Here is a 19,412-nt window from a genome sequence, read left to right on the forward strand (position 1 = left end):
GTTTCCAATGGTACATTGGAGTTGTGGTCAGGAAGAAGTGGAAAGATTCATATCAAGTGTTTACCAAACACTTGGCTTAATAAATATTAGCTATTACTTATTCAATTTATTGAATAAATATTCAGTTCAGTTCAGTTCAGTCGCTCAGCTGTGCCCGACTCTTTGCGACCCCATGAACCCCAGCACGCCAGGCCTCCCACCAACTCCGAGTTTACCCAAACTCATGTCCATTGAATCGGAATAAATATTAGCTATTACTTATTCAATTCAACTTCTCTTAGTAGGTCACCTTTCCGGAAATAAGAATGGTGCAGAGCACTTACAGTGTCATCTTACGCCCCTTAGGTTCTCCCCCAAATCCCTTCCTCTAGCTTCTCATTATTGGGTCTCTGTGTCTTTAAGAAGTCAACCATAAATGAGGAGAGAGAATGCTGGGAAATCTGCTCAGCTCTGATCTGAAGCATGATGGGAAAGGGCGAGGGGGGCGGGGCGGCAACCAGGGCTGCACACGCGCAGTTGTATGGTTGTTGCGTTGCAATGGATAGTGCAGAAGAATTCCAGTAAGAGAAAGTAATCATTGTCCCGGGGTGGGGCCCCCAGGTTCTATCCCCGCTTCCCGGAGCGACGACGGTTCCCCAGGAGCGACGAGGGCAGCAGAAGGTGAGCGCGGTCGATTGCAGCGGGAGGGGCCGTATGGGGCGGGGCGGTGGCCGCGCCACGTGATAAGGCGGGCGCAGGGCGGAAGCAGCGCAGTTTGGCTGGGTGGCTGAAAGGTTGGGGTTTCGCCGCAGAGATGGGCTGACAGGCATATGCGGGTCGTATTCTCTCCATCAGATACAGCGTTGCAGTGTTTGTACTCAGTGACAGGCGTGGGAGTTACTGGTGGGGGACGAGATTTGGGGAGCGAATAAGACATGAGCGCTCATAGATTGTTATAACTGTGGCAAGTGGGCATATAAGTTCTCATCTCTCGCACTGGCTTTTAAGCCTGGCGTTGACCACTTTCATGCCTGGCTTGACTGTTTGGATCAAGACAACTTCTCAGAGTTTTCGTTTGCTTCAGGTGTACTACGTTCTGTTTAGTATGTTGACTCCTAGGGGAAGGGAAGTCTGCTGAATGACTAATCTTGTTTACAAGAAGACGATTGGGCAATGGAGCTCAGAGGGGCTGCTTTCTGGGCATGGACCCCATGAGACCATGAAAGGTGCAGGTGGACCATTTTAAGGGCATACCAGTTCATTTGGTGGCATCTTGAGCTTAGAGCTTGTTGTGAGGCCAGAGATGCGGCCCCTGTGGAGACCTCCAGTGAAGGCTGAGTTAGAGGTGGGGGTGGGGAGCTTGGTGTGCCCCACTTTGAGACATCTAAGCTGGAGGTGTGCTTCAAGTACTAATTCTCATGGTCTCAGAAACTGTGTTTCTAGGTCCTTTCTTCCAAGAGCTTGGTAACTTCCTCCCCCGTCTTGGTCTTCTAGTCTCAGTTCCAAAGTAACTTTCAACGTACCAAAAATCAAGAATGTTTGTCTTTAAAGCTATCAGGGAAGTGGGAACTATTCTAAGACTTTTTTTTTTCTTTTTTTTTAATGTGAAGGCAGCTACTGAAGGAGCAGAAGGCAGGAAGGAGTATAGTCATGGCCTCAGAAGAGTTGTTTTTTCAAATGCGTAGCCCTAAAACCTTGCGCTCAACACAGAGCTTTTGATATAGATAAACATGAAGGAAAAAAAAAAAAAAAACCCAAGAATAAACTTGAGTACCAATCCTTTATGTTGTGTTTTAGGAATCCAGCTATCTACCACCAAGAAGAAATCTAGTAATTTTAGACTGAGGAATCCCTTTACTTAAAAAATTAGGATGAAAGAACCTTTGGATGGTGAATGTGGCAAAGCACTGGCACCACAGCAAGCCCTTCTGGACAAAATTAAAGAAGAACCTGACAATGCTCAAGTAAGCATTTCAGCTTTCATCAAAAAAATGTTGTTTTAAATTTCTTTTCTTCTATCTGTTGAATTCAAATTTTTAGTTAAGTTTCTGCCTTGTAACCCAACTCGATCCCCCCCCCCCATCAGATGGGTAAATTACCTCTTATGTTCCTTCAATGAAAAAAGATCTTGATAACGCTTTCTTTTTGTGAGAGGAAAGTAATGTGTATTACCCTTTTCCCATTATTTGGTACCTTTACAAAGAATTCTCATGTATCTGATAGCAGTTTTCTTTTATTCTGTAAGTATTTGTGGTCTACTCTATGCCAGGCTTTGGAAATCCAGCAGTGAGCAAGGTCAGTTTAATCTCTTCCCTAGTAGAGCTTGCAGGTTAGTAGAGGAAATGGACATTACACAAGTAATTGACCACAAAGTATAAATATATATAATTACAAACTGTGACAAATGCTGTGGAAAAAAGGCCTAAAATGGGGAACCTGGCCTAATTTTGATTGGCGGGTGTGGGCTGGAGGAGGATTTGTAAGCTGAATTTTGCAGAATGAATTGACTAGGCAAAGGCATGGAGGATAGTGTTCCAGGCAGTGTGATCTGCATATAGGAAAGCTCTGATTTGGGAAGATGCATGGTTCTTTTGAAGAACTGCAAAACCAGTGGGCCTGGAACATAAAAACTGAAAATGGTGATGACTATGATAATGGTGATCATAATGACAATACTAATAGTGGTATTGATATATCAATATGTAGAGTATATCATAATAACATGATATTATAAATACTAACTTGTTAAAACTTCCATGTGCCTAGACTGTGATGAGCACTACTCTTACAACCTTATCATTATCCCCATTTTTGAGATGAAGAAACCAAAGTACACAGAGATCAAGCAGTTTACCACAGATCATTGCTCCTAAATGGCAAAAACTGAATTCAAATCCAGGTATCAGACTTCAGAGCCTGTGCTATCCTGCTTCTAGGATGAGGCACTGTAAGTAATTTGAGGCCAGAGTATGCAGGACTTTGTTACAAATTTTGGTCTTATGTCGGTCTTATCATGAGAACTTTGTGAAGCCATTGTAGGGTATTACTTGGTAGAATAAGATAAACATGTTTGGAAAGATTGTATGGCTACCCTTTAGGGACCCAGATTAGAAATCTGTGGAGATCAATGTGGAGAGACCAGCTAGTTGTTTTGGCAAAAGGTGATTTTTTTTTTCCGTCTTGGACAGTTCCTTTGCTGTATACTCCAGTTACTGGCTTTATTGCGTAAGCAAACCAATAATACTGAAAATATAAATAATAATGATAATTTTTTATTTCTTGTATTATCTCAAAGGGCAGTATCATTCCAGGACAGGGATGTCAAATAATTTGTTCATCAACTCCATGCCTTCCTAAAGGGCTGTGCTGTGAAGTGTTCTAAGGGAGTGTCTGCAGGATGTGGGGTGGGGGATGGTGGTATCTGTGACACTTATTTTCCCTTCAGATAGTAATTCTTCGTCTTCCTTTGCCAAAAGTAACCATTTTTTTGCCAAGTTTTGTGGATTCTACCTTTTAAGAGTTTTCCACTCTTCCTCTCTATTTCATTATTTCTCATCTGGATTTTTATAACACTGAGTTTCTTATTAAACATCATCTCTTCAGTCACATTCAATGAAAATCCTGTGTAGTGATACCATGGTACTCTCTCTTTCTCTCTTTTTTTTTTTGAGTAACAAGAGCGAAGTTTTTAATTAAATCATTTCTTCTATTAATATTAGAAGTACCCCTCCATGACATCCCTTTGCTTGAGACTCTTTGCTATAGTCCATAACCACCACACAACTGCAACTACTGTTTTACAGGGTTTTTTCCCCTTCTCTTGTCAGTTTTACAGAGGCCTACCCGTTCTTCCCTGTGGCTCAGACGGTAAAGTGTCTGCCTACAGTGCAGGAGACCTGGGTTTGATCCCGGGTTTGGGAAGATCCTCTGGAGAAGGAAATGGCAACCCACTCCAGTACTCTTGCCTGGAAAATCCCGTGGACGGAGGAGCCTGTTGGGCTACAGTCCATGGGATCAGTGACTTCACTTCACTTCACTTCACCCGTTCTTCTGGTTTTCTATTATCATTGTCCTTAATTAGGTTGATTTGTCATTCATCACAAGGGCCTTCACCAACTTGAGATAAGCTCATCAGAGTTAGATTCAAACACAAAAAGATGGGCTTCAAACACAAAAAGATGTCTAAGGCTTTGGTAGCTTCGAAATCCCCCATGCTAGGCCATCCTGGGTAAGGGTGGCCTTCAGCACCTCTTGTAAAGCAGCATTAATGTCCGTTATGCCTCCAGCAGGGATGCCTTCCTCCACCAAGGTGGGGTGGGGTATAGCTGTGGTGCCATGGCAGTGGGTGGAGCCGAATCTTGAATGCACCTAAGCCTCTGCCTCTCATGTGACTCCACAGCGACAGGGAAAGAGCTCTATGGTACTCTTTACAAATTTGATGACATTGCTCTCTTTAAAGACCTTGTCTCCTCATGTGGGATAAAACATAAACTTTTTCGTGTTACATCCAAACTATCCATGTTTAGACCTTTGTTTCCCTCTTCACTATTGTCACTCATCCTTCCCACCTTTTCTCATCTGTGATCCTGCAAACTGTTTGCATTTCACAAAAAGGTATATTCTGTTAATTTTTGTTTCCTTGCCTTTGCACATGCCATTTCTTCTGCCTTTGTATCCTAAACTAGGTAGCTTGGCAGAAAGTTTCTCCCCTTTTAAGATAATAATTGAACTGTCTTGTCGCTTAGAATTAGCCAGTCTCTCTTTTTTCTTTAAATTGTGTAGAGTGCTTTCACTTTTATCATGGCATCTACAGCTCAGTGCGTTTTGTTTTCAGAGTCTGGTCTTACTTGGCCTCAGCTCCTGGCACAATGACTGCACATGCTCAGTAATTAAATAAAAGAGCCCACGTTTCACAGATGAGGAAACTGAGCATGAAGGAGTAAGTGACTTCATCAAGGTCTCATGGCAAAGCCGGCATACAAAACCAGTTCTTAAAAATTCCAAATCCAATATTTCTTTCATTGTACCTTGCCTATAGTCTAAAAATTTAAGAAATATTGAACTATGACTTAATTGAGTATTCTTTCTGAATATAAAAATTGTGGTAAAGAAAATCCCACTGACAGCTTACAATGTAAATTTAAGTGGATGGGGGCTTATTCAGTTCTCTTTGGTTTACATTAATGCTTGAAGGTGAATGGGCTACAATTTTTCATGATTGTCGGCTATGATGGAAAAGCCAATTGAACAAATAGTGTGTGCTCCTTTTCATGTTTGCATGTTGGAAAATAGGAGAGAAGAAACTGAAAAAGTTGGAATATTTTCTGATGTAGTAGGAGTCTGCCCTGGATACTAAAGCTGTATGAATTGTCATTCAGTTATTCAGTGAGCTTTCATTCCTGCTTATATGACCTACAGCACTTGTTGAACACTGTTGTAAGCAGTTTACACATGACACTCACGAATCCTGTGAGTTAAGTATGTTATTACTATTTCACACACAAGGAAACAAGAGACACAGATAAAACGTAACACAACCTAGTAAATCCATGAGCTAGCATTTGAACCCAAGTGGTCTGTTTCAAGAGCCCAAATCCTTAACTAGGATGTTAAGCTGTGTTAGTTATTTTGTTTTCAGAGGAGCTACAGAGATGAAAAGATAGGGCCTCTGCTCTCGAGTAAATTGATAACATGAAGGGGAGTAAAGTATGGAAATGGGAGAGGTAGTTATCTGTGGGTGACTGTGCCCTGCCAAAAGGTATGCTGACTGTGCCTTACCCATTCTCATTTAAACTCTACAAACAGGAGGGAAGTATCCTTACCCCGTTTAAAAAGGAGGGAACTGAAGGAAGGACAGGTTCGGTACCTTACTAAACTCAAAGGAAGCATCAGAGTTAGAATGGGAACTTAGCTCGGACGACTTCAAACATGTGTTCTTCCTGTTGCTTTGTGCTCCCTCTGTACAGATACAGATACAGAATCTGTAGAGATATTCTGTACAGATCCTGAATCAGGATATGATATAATTACCATAATTTTAAATATTGTGTAAGGTGCATGGGGAGCATAGGGAAAGGATACCTTATGTCTGTCTAGGGAGAAGAGGAAGGTTTCACAGGGCGGGTAGTGCTTGAGTTATAGCAGTTGATTAAAACCTTCAGACAGAGAAGAGAGCGTGTGCCAAGTCATTGAGGGGTGAGAGAATGTGATATGTTCAGTGGTTGGGTATTTCAACAGTAAAGTGGGAGAAGAGAATACATTTTAGATATTTAGATAGAATTGATCCGACTTAGAGATAGTATATGAGGTATGAGGGTCAAGGAAGATCCAGGAAAACTCAGGTTTCTGGCTTCAGTAAGTTCAGTTTGTGATGATACTATTTACTGAGGGGCTAGGAACAGGATTTAAGAGGAAGTAATAAGTGTAGTTGGAGATCTGTTGTGTTCAACGGGCTTATGGGGCATTCAAGTGATAATTTTGCCCTGGGAGGCACTTGCACATATGAATGTGGTATTTCGAGATTAGAGAGTTATCTGTATGTAGGTATTGTGTTGCCAGTTAAAAACAGAATGTTCAGTTACATTTGACTATCAAATGAACAGTGAATATTTTTTCATGTAAGTATTGGTGGAGCTAGTGGTAAAGAACCTGCTTGCCAATATAGGTAGACGAAAGAGATGTGGGTTTGATCCATGGGCTGGGAAGAACCCCTGGAGAAGAGCATGGCCACCCACTCCAGTATTCTTGCCTGGAAAATCCCGTGGACAAAGGAGCCTGACGGGCCATAGTCCATAGGGTTGCAAAGAGTTGGACATGACTGAAGTGACTTAGCACGTGTGTTTCATGCAGTATTTGGGACTTATACTAAAAAATTATTTGTTGTTTATTTGAACTTTAAATCTAACTGGTTTTATATTTTTATTTGCTGTATTTGGTCACCCTCTATAGGTGATGGTTGGTCATGAACTTGGATGAGATTGTTCAGGGAACAAAAATAGAGAAAAGAGCAGAGCTCAGGATAGAGCGCTAGGAACTGGATTAATTTAATGCTTCAAAATGGCTTCAAGTAATCCCCCAAGCAGCAGCCTTGTTATTACCTGGGAACCTGTTAGAAATGTTTATTCTTGGGCCATGCTCCAGACCTGCTAAATAAGAAATTCTGAGGCTGAAACCCAAAAATCTATGTCTTAACAAGACTTTTAAGGGTTTCCAATGCCACTGAATTTGGAACCATTGACTTTGTTGTTGCTTAGTTGCTAAGTCATGTCCAACTTTTTGTGACCCCTTGGACTGTAACCCACCAAGCTTCTCTGTCCATGGGATTTCCCAAGCAAGAATACTGGAGTGGGTTGCCATTTCCTTCTCCAGAGGACCTTCCTGACCTAGGGATTGAACCTGTGCCTCCTGCATTGGCAGGCAGATTCTTTACCACTGAACCACCTGGGGAGCCCACCATTTACTTGGGGTGAGTATAAGATTAATGAAGGATACTAAGAAATCGTAATGATGAATTGAAATAACATAATCAGAAAGCAAAATCAGAAAGCAACCAATAGAATTATTGGTGATGTCAGATGTTTCTGAGAGACCAAGAAAGATAAAACCTAAAATTGTTTATTGAATTATGCAATTTGAGATAATTGGTTATCTTACTTTCGGTTGAAGCAACAGCCTGATTGCATTGTGTTCAGGAGGGAATCAAAGTGAAGTAGAGAAAGAATGAATACTTTTTCTCTTAAGTTTGGTTGTGAAGAGAGAGAGAAGAGAGGGCAGTAGTTCCCTACGGAATAGGTTCCTTATAAGCTGAAGGGAAGAAACCTAGATGGAAATTGTAAAACGAACAAAGGCAGGAATGACTGAGACTCCTTGAGGATGATCATATTTGGTACCCATGCTGAACTCTTGCTGAACCCTGTAACATAAAATTGCTGAATAGTTGCTGAGTTGCTGAAAGGAAAGAACAGTGCTAAGAACTGGACTATTTCTAGACTAAGGAAACCATACCTTTCTCCAGTAACAGATGAGATGTGCTCAATAACCCAATCGAATGTACAGAACAAGATTTATCCTCCAATCCAAATTCTTAGTCAACAGCTTGTGTAAGCCTGCTTGAACTTCCTCTTTTTCCCCGTAAAATCTCCTATCCGTTCTCCTCCACTGGGACACTATTCTGGGTTCCTCCAGAATCTGTGATCCCTGAATTGCAGTTCCAAGAACCCATATAGACTACCTTTTGGCCTCTTTACAGTTCATGCTGCTTTGATTGACAAGGTGGAGAGAGGCTGAGGATACACAAAGATACAAAAAGATAGCATGAAGTGCTATAAGAAGGGGGAGGGAAAGGGACTCTGAACACAGGCATTGTTTCGGCCGTGGCTGAGAAGGTTGCCTTTTCCTGTAAGTTTCAAGGACAGTTTGCCAGTCCGCGTGTAGGCATGGTGGAGGAGGCAATCAGGATGCTGAGGGAATTCTTACTTAACTGCTTCTATTTTCTGGGTGAAATAGGAACATTACTGAGTCAGAAATATATGGGGTTTGGACTTAATGAGTGATGGAGGTGTGGAACAGTTACTTTGTGAAGTAAGAGAAACTGACTAGGGAAGTGTAGCAGGCATATTAGAAAAATATTAAGAGATTGAGTTGATGATAGACAATCTTTTATTGAGTCTTTAGTGTTCTTTTTGGTTAAGTTGAAGGCAGTCTATATATGTACTTTTAACTTCTCCTTTTTTTACAAGTGCCAATAAATAAATATTGTTATTTAAGTGTAATGTTTAAGAATGTCCACTTTGAATTGCCAGGTGGTTCAGTGGTAAAAGACTCTGCCTGCCAGTGCAGGAGATCATGGAGATGTGGGTTCAATCCCTCGGTTGGGAAGATCCTCTAGAGGAAGAAATGGCAACACCCTCCAGTATTCTTGCCTGGAAAATTCCACGGATAGAGGAGCCTGGTGGGCTACAGCCCATGGGGCTGCAAAGAGTCAGACACGACTGAGTGACTGAGCACACACACATACTTTGAATGAATTTGGATTTATTCATCCAACAAATATTTATTCAGTGTTATAATTCTGAAAATAATAATAAGAGCTAGCATTCTGATCATGAGTCATATTTCACTTTTGTCTAACTGTAAGGCATCATGCTATGTACTTTATTTGTATTAAATCATATATCCCATAAATGTAGTCCAGTGGGTTAGGTTATACTATCTTTTTAGATAAGGAAATTGGAACTGAAAAAGATTAAATAACTTGTTCTTAAATACTAGGATTGCTAGCATTCTGTCATTTCTGCGGTGCACCCTTTCCTTCTCTTCCTTTCTTGGAGCCTGGGGGTTGTGGACAGCATCTTGTATCCCAGCTGATTGCTTGAGTGGCCTGGCAGGGGAGTGGGCCACGAGCACGTGGAGGGCACTGTGGACTGGAGAGAGATACACAGCATGGCTGAAAATGGAGAGCCCGTTGGGGTGGTCAAGGCTGAGCCTGACCCAGTGGAGTACGCCCTGTGGGAGCGGCTTCCCCACCGCCTGCCCTGGAGGCCCAGTGACATTTATATCCACAGGAAGACTGGCTTTATGGTCCAGCTGGCCTGCTGCCAGAACCTGCTAGGCTGAGGGGCTGGGAGTCAGAATGCCTGCACTGAGACCTACATCCACCACTTGGGCCTGCCTATCAACCGTGCCATTCACATTGCCCCTCAGCTGCAGGCTAGCAGCTTCAGGTCTTTGCACAAGGCTGCCAGTACCTATGGCCCGGGACGGATACAGGAGAGCCGCTGCTCCAGATCCGCAACAACTCAGCCATCCACATCCATGTCTTTACGGTCACACTCAAGAAATTGAAATGAGGCTGGCCCACCTTAACCACCTACCCGCCTACAGCTAGGCTCAGATGTGGCTCTTCTTATATTGATTACTGTCATGGACCTTCTGCCAGAGCCGTGTAGGAAAAAGCCTGTCCCCTTGCAGCCCAGAGAACTCTGAACTGAGAAGGCAAATAGTGTCGTTTGTTGGGCCCAAGCAGTAGGTTTTCCTGAATCTTTGTGGTCTGTAACCATTGTCCTACACAGTAAAAAGTTTCAAGTTGTGTTGGTGCCTGGCCACCCCGCTGCAAAAACAGAATCAGGATCACACTCATTTCTGTCTGCGGTCAGAGCCCATAGTCTTCTCTGCTGTGTTACGTGACTGTGCTGGGTGTTGAATGTACAGAAGTGGAAAAACAGATAGGATCCCTGCCTATAGTGGACATGTTCCTTTCAGTCTGGTGTGGGAGAAAGAGGGATGTTAGACATTAAACAGATTGTCACCCAAATAAATATGAAATGGTGTATTATGACAAGTGCTGTGAGTGAAAGGAGATGGGAGGGCCTACACCAGGGAAACTTAATTTCAGTTGGGGGCCAGGGTTTGAATTCATTATTGTAATTATGTTATATTGTATTTGTACATTTATGAGGGAGAGAGCATGGGTTTAGAAATAGACGTAGATTTGATTCCCATTTGTGCACTTGGTATTTGTGTGACCTTGCGCAAGTTGATGAACGTCTCTAAACCTCACTTTTCTCATCCATAGAGAAGTTCAGTAGGTCTTACGTTATAGGCAGTAGCTTGTTTGGTACCATTTCCATGGTAAATTAATGCAGTGGTTTTTAATCTTTGGCATTTAATATTCCAGAGAAATGCCAAAGTAACTTTGGGAACTGATATATCAGTTATTTTGCTAAGTAAGGGAGATTAAAAATACAGTTAGCACGTATTATCACCATTGTTTCTAAAAAGTAAGACTATTTTTAAAAAAGCTTTTTATTTTGAAATATGTAAGGCTATTTTAACATCCTCTCCTTCCCCCAAATGTAGGATAATTCATATCCCAGAATAAATGGCAGTCTTTTTTTAAGGGAGATTTGTGTATTTAAATTTTTTCCCATGATTATATATTATTTTAAAGCATTTTGAAGAATATATTAAAGATAAATCTGATTTAGGCTGTGATGATTTTGTATATAATGAGCAGATTGCATTGAAACATGTATCTTTTCTGCCATTAACAGATATGACAGCTTGCAGATCTGTTGGATAAAATTACTAATTTGATCCAAACTCTAAATCACTCAGATTTAATTTCATTTATTGCTCCCTTATAAATGTAGCCTAAAAAAAAAGTAGTGCTCAGCATTGAAATAGCTGTGTATAGCAAGATTACATTAAAAATTTTTTTTTCAATTGGAGGATAATAGCCTTACAATATTCTGTTGGTTTCTGCCATATAGCAACATGAATCACCCACAGGTATACGTTATGTCCCCTCCCTCCCAAGATTACATTTGGTAAGTAAATGTAAGTATCATAAAAGATTCTCCAGTTACAAAATCCTTTTTGTAAAGATTAAATCAGTCTAATAACTTGTGCATTTTGACTTTTAAGGCATTTGTGAAGGTGACTAGGATTATGAGGTAGAAGAGATAAATATGACATTTTTTTTGTTTGAATTTCTAGTTTACTCAGGTACTCACACTATATTTTCTCTGTCTCTCTTTTTCTTTAAGGAATATATACATGCTTCAAGGCCAAAAGCTCAAGAAAGTGAACTGAAAATCAGTGCTGTGTTTTCGGTCAGTGACAGCCCTCTTGGTAAGAAGCAGAACTGTAAGTTAGTTATGATCAGTATCTTGTTATATTGACTAATAGAATGGATGGAAAGTACCTCCTCATATAAGTCTGTTTTCTTCCTTGAGACAGAGCAGTGCTTTTCAGACTGGCTGGCTGGTCTTGACCACAGTTTTAAAAAGTGGAATATAATTACAGTTGATCCTTGAACACAGGGATTTGAATGGGTGCAGGTCAACTTATTTAGGTGATTTTTTTCAATAAATATAGTACCAGTATTTTCATTTCATAGATCTGTAAATTAAGTATGGGGAAATTTTTATGTTCAGTTGGAAATCGCAGTATGTGAAATCAAAAGAATTAGAGTTTGAGTCCTGATTCTATCCAAACTTTCAGCTGCCTGCCCTTGGATGAGTCATTTGTTTGTTCTTTTGTTTTTGAGGCAGAGATGGCAGGACACGGGTTTTCGACTGCATGGGGTTGGCACCTCAGCCCCTGAGTTGTTCATGTATTTTAGTAAATATATGTTTTTATGTATGCATGATGCATATGTATATGCATATGCATATGATGCATATAGTAAGGAAACATATTATTTCATAAAACTGTTGTTTCAGCTATTTAATTTTGTGTGCCTATACACATACATACAGATCTACGTATGTGTCTCCTGGGTTGTAATGTGAAATGTGGTTCTTTCTGTGTCTCATGGTTAAATAAATTGGAAATCACCTGCTCTGGAGTGGTTCATTGTCTCAATATTGGATTTCCAGACTGAGGGAATTTGTCCTAAAAAATAGAGAATGTATATATGTTCATGTTGATATGAAAACTGTTTTTTTTTTCTGTTTCTTTTTCTTATTTTGTTTTTATAGCCCAACAGTTGACCCCAGGCTTTCAGCTTTCTCTTGCATCATCTGGCCCAAATGTATCGCTTCCTTCAGTTCCAGCCGTAGCTCTTCAGGTTTTTTGCTCTGGTTGTAAAAAAATGCTTTACAAGGGGCAAACTGCATTTCATAAGACAGGATCAACTCAGCTCTTTTGCTCTACAAGATGCATCGTTGGACATTCTTCATCTGTCTGCCTACCACCTCCTCCCAAGAAAGCCTGTGCAAACTGCTCGAAGTATGAGATTCTTAATTATATCTTTTAATTTTTTTAGTGTATTTAGTTCAAACAGACTATTGCTACTTTAAATCTCTTTAGCACATTTCTTTGGAAATATTTGTTAGCTAATTGAGAAATTTGCAAGTTCTAAAGTTTTGTAAAGTTAAATAAGTGACTTGATGTAAAAAAGGATTGCCTAAACCAGTTTTCCTATGTCTTTCAATTTAAATTTTTCTAGAAAGAAAGAAACTATTTGTGAGAAATTGCAGGACCACTTATATATTGTATGTCTGTTGTAATTGTAGACAACTATTCCAAAATTATTTGTTATCTTGAAAGTTACTGAAGTATAGAATGAAATAATATCACCCTTGTAATAGTATATGAAAGTTATTTAATTCTTTAGAAGGTAATTGGCCACAAAAGTAATGCATTTATTCCTGAGAAGTCGTTGTGAGCTTTTGTTGGAGGTCACTGTTGCCTTGTAATAACGCGTAGATGCAGAGAGAAGAAGAAATAGCAAAAGAGTCCTATAAACTTCTTTCTTGGGAATTACTTGGTGTTCCAATGGTTAGGACTCTGCGCTTCCACCGCAGGGGGCATGGGTTTGATCCCTGGTTGGGGAACTAGGTAAGATCCTGCGTGCTGGGCATGGTTGTGGCCAGAAAAATAAAAAATAATAAAATTAATAATAATTAATCATAAACTTAGCTCAGTAAGTTTGAAGCATTTGTCATGCTTTGCCTATTTGTGTGGTAGTGTAATTCTAGGAATGTAGTGAGTTGTTGAGTAGTCACTCATGGAGAGCAAGAAAGGAGCTTGGTTTTAGATTGTGTTAATAGCTCTGTCACTTACTAGCTGTATGACCTTGGGCTAGATATTTAAGTTTTCTCAGCCGTAGTTTCTTCATTAGTAAAAAGAATCTACTTCCGCAGGTTTTAATGAGAAAGTGTTAGCACAGGACCTAGCACATAGCAAATGCTTAATAAGTGGGATCCTATTATTTTAAATAAGGAATTTGATATTATGTATAGTTAACATAATTTGTGATCTCTATTTTGTCTTTGGAGACATAATGATACTTTCTTTATCTGCTTGGTTGTGTTGACCTTAGGTATCTAAAAGTAGATCCTATTAAAATGGAAATCCCCAAGTAAAAGGAAAGAGAAATTTTAAAATATTTTACTTAAATATTCAGATTTACTTTTGTTCCAAAATGCCCAATATCTTACTTTAGCTTTTTCATGTCATTCTCATGAAACTGCTCTGGAAGAATAAATTCTCCTGTCTCCCAGAGTTTGCTCAAATTCATGTCCATTGAGTTGGTGGTGCTATCTAACCATCTCATGCCATCTCATCCTCTGCCGCCCCCTTTTCCTTCTGCCTCAGTCTTTTCCCAGCATCAGGGTCTTTTCCAGTGACTTGGCTCTCTGCATCAGGTGGCCAAAGTATTGGAACTTTAGCTTCAGCAATGGTCCTTCCAATGAATATTCAGGGTTGATTTCCTTTAGGATTGACTGGTTTGATCTCGCAGTCCAAGGGATTCTCAAGAGTCTTCTGCACCACAGTTCAAAAGCATGAATTCTTTGGTGTTCAGCCTTCTTTATGGTCCAGCTCTCACATCCATACATGACTGTAGGGAAAACTAAATTTAGTTTTCTGTTTTTAGGTATTCAGCTTCAATATATCAAATATCAAGAGCAAATTAATTAAATTTTACTTTATTTTTTGACCAAGTCACATGGTACGTGGGGTGTTAGTTCCACCCAAGGATTGAGCCCATGCCCCCTACAGTAGAAATGTGGAGTCTTAACCACTGGACCGAGGAAGCCCAAATTAATTAAATTTGAAAGAATATAACATGACTTATACATACAAATACCTATTATTCTCTTAAAAGTAGTCACTCTTGTCATTGGCTTTTTACCACAGTACTGTTGTTGAGAAAACTTTTTTGTCTCCTGATTTGGCATTGCCTTCAGAGATTGTGAAACATTCCTTTAGGCTAAGTTAGGTGATAAATCTATCTTTTCAGCTGGGGTTTGATTTTTGTAAGTTGCCAAAAGTTACTTGATGTCTTACCAACCGACTGTTGTAGATGATTAAACTGAGCCATACTATTAAACATGATATCTGACTGTAAAATTAAAAAGTTGTGCTTAGAGTTCTTATAAACTAAATGAGAAATTAGAAAAAGTGCTTGAGCCATGTTGTTGTTGGAAGAGGTATAGTTTTTCTAAGGTAAATATTTAGGTGTGGCATATATGTTTGGATGTGTAAGGTTTAGAATGCATTTATATTTATGTGCACAGATTTTCATTAAAACGTCATTCTCATTGGTATATGTATGTATACATGGCACTTGTAGGTTTTCATTATTAAATGAAATTCTTAATTGCTTTGATTGTAGTCGAAGAATCACTTTTCAGTATTATTATTTCGTGTGCATATAAGCATATCCACTTGGTCCTCAAGATTCACTATTTTTTTATTAAGGCTGAGTTATAGAAAATTAAAGTAGTGCTCTGCCGCCTTTGAAATTCTTTTGTAGTTTACCGTAGAATAGTTAAGTGTGATGAAGGTACGGGATGGAAGGTAGAATAGTGGAATGATGAACTGCGTGGATGGTAGAATCAAACTGCCTTGATTTATGTTCTGGCTTCACTGCTTACCAGCCGAATGACTTTGACAAGCTATTTAACCTTTCTGATTTGGTCTCCCAATAATACTTACCTTATAGAGTTTTTTATGATCATTAGATTGGATAATTTGAGTAAAGAGAACACATGGCACATCATCATTACCCAGTACCTTAGTATAGGACATAATATTATTGCCATTGTTATTCTTTACTATGTGGCCTGCAGTAGTGTTTCTAATTAATGACTATTTCCTTCAGTTTTTATACTTGTCAGAAGAATGGCAATAACTGAGCCTTTGTTTTTACTGGCAGTGCTTATTGTAACAGTGAGCTCTTCCGAAATAACTCTAGGAGTGTCATAGAACAACTCAGTTATTTCCGTTCTTTTTGTCTCATTCTTGTTTCCATCTGTCCTCTGATACCAAGCCTTAATAACTCTTTTGTTGGTCATTTGTTTCTTGGATCTCTTCAGTTATAGTGAAGTTTTATATATCATGCTAATTTTTAATGCAAATCTTTGATAATTTATGTTTCTCAAATCTTACGTTTGAATAAAAAATTTTTTCATTTGTTGTTTCATTTATGTTTCTACTCTTGGCAGCTACTGGCTCATAAGAGGACAAGTGTTTTGTGGCCTGGAGTTGTGGGATGGACACTTGTTCTTTTTGGCTCCAGTAGATGAAACTTGGTTGGAACTGGAAGCTTCAATGTTTTTTTCATGAGCATCTGGCTGGATATCTTTTAAATGTAATTCTCCCTCAACACGTCTATAAATTAAGTTTTATGAACTCCATTTTATACATGAGGAAATTGAGCCAGTAATTGCCTGTTGCCTCACTCATTGTCCCTCAGCTGAGAAGTAATAGAACTAATCATCAAACCCAGTTTTCCAGATGCCTTTCCCAGGGCCAGCCATTTTCTACTTATACAATAGCTGCCCTTAGTAAATGTAGTTATTTTAGCTCACAAAGAGGAAGAAATTACAATTACGAAGAACACATTTCATTTTGCCTTTGTTATTTATTTTTAGAGACATTTTAAATCCAAAGGATGTGATCACAACCCAATTTGAAAATGCCTCTCCTAGCAAAGATTTCTGCAGCCAATCATGCCTTTCTTCTTATGAGCTAAAGAAAAAGCCTGTTGTTACCATATATACCAATAGCATTTCAGCTAAGTGCAGTATGTGTCAGAAGAATGCTGATGTAAGTTCCATTTCGTCTTTATTGAGATTCTGTTCACAGATCAGAGGTTTTCTCCTGGCTCTGCTTACTTTGTATCTGTGTGTGTTTTTCTTTCCTAGATTCGATTTGAAGTTAAATATCAAAATGTGGTACATGGTCTTTGTAGCGATGCCTGTTTTTCAAAATTTCATTCTACCAACAACCTCACCATGAACTGTTGTGAGAACTGTGGGAGCTATTGCTATAGTAGCTCTGGTCCCAGCCAGTCCCAGAAGGTTTTTAGTTCTACAAGTATCACGGCATATAAGCAGGTACGAATATCAGTCTCTTGTGCACTTGTTAGGCTCGCCCCTTTTCCGATGGTGGCAAAGTGCAGGGTAAAAGAGTGAGCTCTTCCCATCAATTGATCTTGGTGTGTGATTTCCCCTCCAGAAAAATGAGATAGATTCTGAAACTATAAGGGTTGATTTTGATAGTAAAATAATATAGATGAACTAGATCATTCTTTAGGGTTTCCTTCATGGCCACAACTTCACAAACATAATTTCATGGTTTGCTATTGAGTCTGAAATATTTTGTGCTCTATTGATAGTGAAGAAAACCTCATATTATTGTACATAAACTATGACCAAGAGTTAAAAGATGATACAGTCAGCAAATATAAAACATATCTTTTCATTTTAGAAAGTATGTGTTTTAAGTGTATTTTGGAATTCATTGTCATTATTTTGGCAACATTGCTTTATTAGAATGCTTTAGGGTTTTTTTTTTTTTTTTGCATTTTTCTGTTTTCCAACTGCTTTTTTTTTACTTTAGTTAATTTTTGTTTATTAGTTTTGTTATTAAATATATTAATTTGTGTCAGTTTAATTGTTGCTGAATAATATGGGGTCTTTAAAAAGTTACTTATTTAGGAAATAAACTGAAAATTTATTTTTTGGCCTTACCATGTGACACATGGGATCTTAGTCCCCTGACCAAGGACTGAACCTGTGCCCCCTGCATGGGAAGCACAGAGTCTTACTCACTGAACTCCCAGGGAAGTCCTGAAAAAAAGAAGTTATTATTTTCAAAAAACATGTAAATGATAATTAAATTTTTTTTTCAGTTAGGGAGTTTGGTTTAATTCCTCTGAGCAGTTGGTAATGGACATTCATCTTAATAGAGTATCCTTTTTCTAGGAACTTAGCCACTTTTGGCAGTCTGCTTACTATTTTTGCAAGAAAAGAACCCATGTTATATGTGTATGTATGTGTGTGTGTGTATATACATAGTCCCCAAATCAGTTCCATTCCTGATTTTGTTACTGGTATTGTATTCTGTCCACTGCGTAGGTGGTGTTCCTCTTTCACCCAGAGGATTATGTAAAGAAGCTTTGCAATTTATGTTTTCCTAGCTTTTACTTCCCTGTGTAATTTATTAGTGAAAGATTTTACAGTGTGCCAGTGACAGTGTATGGTAGTGGTTAGGAGCCTGGACTTTGGATCCAGATGAAGTAAGTTAAATCTCCTACTTTCCTGTTTTTTGGTTTTTTTGGTTAAGTTAATTAAAGTTACAGTTTGTTAATGTAATTTTTAAAAGTATCTCACTGTGTTATTGGAAGGATTTTACTCTACAGTAGTGTATATAAAATTGCTTAGTATGGGGCCTGGCTCATGATGAGCACTCAGTAAGTAATAATATTTTTAATTTCTATAAATGGTGGCCACTATTATTGTGTTTCTTAAAATGTGAATAAACTTAGAGGCAAATTTTATTGTGAAACTCAGCTTGAAAAACAGGTAGTTCTGCAGAATCTCCTAATATGCATTAAACATCTTTTTTGTCTCCTGCTAAAGAGTTTTACTAGTTAAGTAACCTTCAAGTGGTAGACTGTCTCTTAGACTGATGTCCAAGTCTCTCCTGGGGGTGGTCCTTAGGTTTGTGGATTACTTGGTCTCTGATTATTTGTGATGAGAAAAGTATGTTATGACTAATTAATTCATTATTTTTAATGTATTTTGTTGTTGCTAATATATTTGAATAGTTACTAATTTTTTTCAGTTTTTATTTTACAGACATACTTTGGAAATATTGTGAGTTTGGTTCTAGACCACTGCAATAAAGGAAGATTATATTAGCAAATCTTATATACATATATACACAAATATAATGTACACACATATATATCATTTATATATATTTGGTTTAAAGAGGTATGTTTCAGGTCTTAGTGGGTCCTTTAAAAAAGTGAACAACTTATTCTTAAATAATTCCAAAATGGTATTTATAGACTTTTCATCAGTTAAGAGTTTTAGAGGCATAATTGAGTTCATCCAGTTTCTGTAGCTAGGAAAGCAGCTTACTAGATAACTAACTTACTCAGAATGTGTCTTTTCCTTACCTTTAGAAAGAGAGAGCATTTATAGGCATACCTCAGAGATACTACGTGTTCAGTTCCAGACCACCACAGTAAAGCAAATATTGCAATAGAGTGACGCATGAATTTTTGGTTTCCCAGTGCATATAAAAGTTTATTTACACTATACTGTGTAAATACTATGATGTGTGCAATGGAATTATGTCTTAAAAAATAATGTGCACACCTTAATTTAAACATACTTTATTGTTTAAAAATGCTAACCATTCATTTGAGCCTTCAGAGAGTCATAATCTCTTTGCTAGAAAAGGGTCTTGCCTTGATGTTAATGGCTGCTGATTGCTCCAGGTGGTGATTACTAAAGGTTGGGGTGACTATGGCAGTTTCTTAAAATAAGGACAATTAAGTCTGCTGCGTGGATTGACTCTTCCTTTCATAGACAGCTTCTCTCTAGCCATACAATGCTGTTTGATAGCGTTTGACCCACAGTAGAACTTCTTTCAAAATGGGGATCAATCCTGTCAAACCCTGGCAC

General features: G+C 38.7%; 1 protein-coding gene and 1 pseudogene across 9 annotated transcripts in view; both read left to right on the top strand.

Moving 5' to 3' along the window:
- Nucleotides 1–510: 510 nt before the first annotated feature.
- The window catches only part of ZMYM6 (zinc finger MYM-type containing 6), a 44,871-nt gene continuing 25,969 nt past the window's right edge, over nt 511–19,412 (top strand). For 2 of the 9 annotated variants that reach the window (XM_043461974.1, XM_043461973.1), the window contains exons 1-5: nt 1,777–1,943; nt 11,526–11,625; nt 12,462–12,711; nt 16,365–16,539; nt 16,638–16,829. In XM_043461974.1, coding sequence (XP_043317909.1) covers nt 1,851–1,943; nt 11,526–11,625; nt 12,462–12,711; nt 16,365–16,539; nt 16,638–16,829 — 810 coding nt within the window. In that variant the 5' untranslated portion in view covers nt 1,777–1,850. Of the gene's footprint in view, nt 661–709; nt 1,083–1,213; nt 1,944–11,525; nt 11,626–12,461; nt 12,712–16,364; nt 16,540–16,637; nt 16,830–19,412 lie in introns of those variants that run through there. The other 7 variants (XM_043461965.1, XM_043461970.1, XM_043461967.1 and 4 more) reach the window with 7 other exon arrangements.
- On the top strand, nt 9,013–10,724 carry LOC122437251 (annotated as a pseudogene).

This window comes from Cervus canadensis, chromosome 2 (genome assembly GCF_019320065.1).
Source record: "Cervus canadensis isolate Bull #8, Minnesota chromosome 2, ASM1932006v1, whole genome shotgun sequence".
NCBI lineage: Eukaryota > Metazoa > Chordata > Mammalia > Artiodactyla > Cervidae > Cervus > Cervus canadensis.